Source organism: Neurospora tetrasperma, assembly GCF_000213175.1.
Source record: "Neurospora tetrasperma FGSC 2508 unplaced genomic scaffold NEUTE1scaffold_6, whole genome shotgun sequence".
Lineage (NCBI taxonomy): Eukaryota > Fungi > Ascomycota > Sordariomycetes > Sordariales > Sordariaceae > Neurospora > Neurospora tetrasperma.
Window position 1 is genome coordinate 2,696,632 of NW_009799104.1, and position 4,336 is coordinate 2,700,967.

The following is a 4,336-nucleotide window of genomic DNA, read 5'->3' on the forward strand; positions in this document are numbered from 1 at the left end:
CCCCCCCCCCCCCCCCCCCCGGGTACCTATAGGGACGCCTATAGTATAGCGGTTTATATAAACCGTCTATAACCGCTATTGATATAAATTTTAGAGAGTTCGCGTATTTAGTTCCCTACTAGTAATTATTTTTCGTATAAACGTTTAAATATATATTACTAACGTCTCTCAAATCCTTCTCATCTTCCAATCTTATCCATTATAAGTATTCGTTATAAGTATAGGTAATGCGGGATGTATTGTTTGTATGATTATTTCATGACCAGAGTAGATTGGGCATAGCTCTCGCCATGCCCACCCCCGATGGAGGTATTGGCGTGCTTAGGCACGTGCCCCGGTACGTGCCCTGCTCGCCCAGTCGCTGGACCTGTATTGTAGACTAGCGATAAGATAAGGGAATTCCTATAAAGGGATTCCTGTGCGGGGTGGCCTTTGGCTACGCCTTTCTTCTTCTATTATCTTCTTCTTTAATAATATAGTATGCACTAGCATTGTGATATTTGAAGACACTCGTATTACCCTATCAATAGGCCACTCGGAGGAATAGGAAACGTAAGACTGCCGTAAAACGTACTATCTCTTAGTGCTATTAATAGTTACCCTATAAAATGGTATACTATGAGGCATTCAATTAAGGTATACGGAATAAATTGCGCTAAACTCTTTTCTTTTTACCTTTTTTTAATTCGAATTTTTTATCCCTTTTACTGTACCACGTAGGTGCTTCGCCGAAGTAGCTAATATAAATCTAAATTGGGGATAACTGTGGGTATTATTAGTAAAGTATAAGATAGGGAGGTTATTATTAAATTTAGAGAGTTTAGAGAGGACGATTTCTTTTTTAATCTCCTTTTAATCTATTTCTTCTTTACCTAAGCTAGTAGTAGCAGTATATTATGGTAGGAACTATACTACTTCTAAATAGTATTATTGTATCCCTCTAAGTCCTTAGTAAATTACTAGATTAACTTATCGATATCCTTCGATTTAATTCAATATATCCAACGACCATTATCTACTTTACTATATCCTATAATTTTTTTGAACTTTTACTCCTACTTTTCATTATTATTATTATTATCGGTCTTTATTATAGTTCTACCTTAGTTTGCTATAATATTTTATTCGATATCGTATTGTCCCGGGAGTTTAACTATCTCCTAAAGTTTGACTATAGAGATGTAGAAGACTAGACTAACTTTTATATTTTTAGGGAATTAGAGTTTAATTCTATAGGAGTCGTATTCGAATATTTTGAAAGGTCCCTCGAATTTAAATACTAACTTTGCTTAAAGTTTATTTATAGTAAAGTTTTTAATATTAAAAAGGACTCTATTACTAATTTAGTATTTGGGTATGTTATTGTAATTTTCGTTCGTATTTCCTTCGCACTAATCTTATACTTACTTTAAGAGTATAATAACGCCGTCCAATATAATTTAGAAACGGTTTACTACCTCCGAGGTTTTAAAGAACTCCTTCTTTTAAACATCTATAAAATTAAGGGGGCATAGCTTTAATAGCTCTATTCCTATCCGGGGGTAGAAGCTATAATTAATATAAAAGGGGTTTACTCCTATAGTTTCGGAGATTATATTATTATAGGTAAGTTCTACTAACGGTAATTAATCAACCTAATCGTTCTAAGCTTAATTGATATAGAATTTTAGGTATTATTCTATCTCTATATTAATTCTCTCAGTTTGACCGTTGGTTTACGAATAGAAAATTAATAATAGTTTTACGGTAATACCTAGCCTTTCGTACAAAGTCTTCTAGAGTATTAAAATAAATTATAAACCTCTATCTAATACAATTTTATTAAGTAAACTATAAATACTATAAATCTTTTTAAATAAATCTCTTAACTAATTTGTCTATTTCTAGTATCTCTATTAGAATATAATACCTTATCTTCGTTAGGCGGTCGATTATAATTATAATATAGTAGTATATCTATTTATTTTTAGTATAGGGCGTTATAAGTATTATATAGCTCATAGATATTTACAATTATAATTTAAAAAGTACTAAGAATAGTTTTAAATAGCCCGCGGGCGAATATTTTGATAATTTAGTTAGGGGGATAGCTTAGTTGGGCAGATCTGAGCTTGGCCCCCTTTCGGTTTTATCCGAAAGGTCGTAGGTTCGAATCCCGCTCCCCCCTCCTTTTATCCGGTTTTTCGCACCGGATCGAATAAAAGATCTTCCCTATTATCGCTCTACTAAGTATTACAACGTTAAAAATATGAGGGCCTATCCTGGTCTGGAACCCTGGGTGTACGTGACTGGGCACGTGCTAAAAATCTTATCCCAATTTAAAGAAGCAGTATCGGCTTCCCTCCGCCTCGCTCCGCCAATAGGGTCTAGGAATTAGAACCCTACTATTAGAATCTATTCTAGAGCTACGGTTTTACTCGGATAGAACCCGTCCGGTCTTACAACAATTAACCAATTACATTATTTTACTATATCCCGGCCAATTATAACGGAAGATTCTAATTTAAAAGTAAAAACCCTCCTCCTTACCCCTATACCCTAAAAATAGGATTAAAGAACTACCCCGACGCGCAATACCGAAGCGCTAGGTAGGGAGGCGGGGTCTTGAGGAATCGACTTATTAAGAGTTACAAAAGTCTACTAGGATTAAAGAAATAACAATCCGAGAGAAAATAAGCGAAGGAAGCAACCACGGCTCCCCAAGCCCCGTATAGTGAGGTAGGACGAAGGGTTCGGGTTAGGGTTAGGGTTGGATATAGAGATGCTGGGGGTTTTTATCCGAATTCAACAAACGGTTTTTCCCTTAGACTAAGAACGAAGTAGCACCGCATACCCGCTGGGACGACTAGTATAGTTAGTTTAGCGTAATAAGACAAATAAATAAATAATTTAGTCTTTATACAAATTAAGTATACTTTATAGAATTTCTTAATGGATTAGTATATCCCGGGCTAATAATAGAACCGGTTAAATATTTTATAAATCCTTTTATAACTAGGATATCTTTTTAGTTTTATTATATATAATTTATAAATAAATTGTAGTTAAGTCTCCTTATTGTTAGGGTTGATCAATACCCTTTGTTTAGTATCCTTCTGCTAATAAACCCGTACTTATCTTATTAAATATTTTGCAAAAGTAATATTAAAGTACTTTTTAATTTTCAATATCCAACCTCTCTAATTTTCATTTTATAGGTATAAAATTATTTCTTATATTAAATTTAATTAGAATAGCTATTGTCGATTAAATTATCTATCGACTTCGTTACTTCCAATTCGTAGAAATTAATTTCCTATAGGTCCATTTAATAGGACTAACTTTGGTGGACCTCCTCTATAGTTCCCAAATTTAAATATACTGTATTTAGTATATCCTTCTTTTCAAAAAAAGTTAGATTAAAGCGGTTTAGGTCTATAAGGGGTTTTTTCCTAAGTAAGAGCCTTTTATCTTCGTTATTCTATAGTCTATCTTCTAGCTTCCTACTCAAAGCATCTAGTCTCACGTTCTTTAGGCCTTTCCTATAAGTAATACGGAAGTTAAAACGGTTTAGGAACTCGGCCTATTGTATATACCTTAGTATAAATTGCTTAGTAATTAAAAATATTTTAAAATTCTTATAGTCGGTAATAATCTCTACTTATTTTTATATACCTTTTAATTCTAGTATTTATTCTTCTAAGGCTTTTATAATAGTAAATAACTCTTTACTATAAATATTATAATTATATTCTACTATAGTGTATTTAGTTAAGAAATAAATTATTAGGTAGAACGTACTATCGTCTCCCTATTGTAAGAGAATGCCGCCTAACGCCTAATGCAAAGTATCCGTCTCGACTACAGTCTTTTTTATCTAGTTATAAATTTTTAGGATAAGTATTATAGTAAATACGGTTTTTAAATTTTCGAACGCCTTCTAATATTTAATATCCTACCGCTACTCTGTTATTTTCTTTATTAATTTGTATAATAGTCTTACTATACTAAAAAGGACTCCAATAAATTACTAATAGAAACTAACAAAGCTTAGGAAAAACTACAGCGATCTTTTAGACTCCGCTACCTCCTATAAAACTACAACCTTCACTTTATTCATATCTATCTTAATACTTTTTAGTGTAATAATAAAGCTCAAATATTTAGTCCTAATAGTATAGAACTCGCATTTATTAATATTAATTTATAACCTGGAGTACTTAAGACGGTCTAGAATATTGGATATATACTTAATATAGTCCTCCTTATTGTTAAGATATATCAGGATATTATTTAAATAAATTGTAGCGAACTTATTTAACGTATTGTAGAGAATATTATTAATAAAATTCTGGAA

General features: G+C 32.2%; 1 protein-coding gene across 1 annotated transcript; it reads right to left on the reverse strand.

The window, feature by feature from the left end:
- Nucleotides 1-4,183: 4,183 nt before the first annotated feature.
- Nucleotides 4,184-4,336, reverse strand: NEUTE1DRAFT_49881 (uncharacterized protein; the record flags this gene model as incomplete). Its single annotated transcript, XM_009855588.1, has 1 exon — nt 4,184-4,336. A coding segment is annotated over one exon (153 nt), but the record flags the coding sequence as incomplete, so codon positions are not given.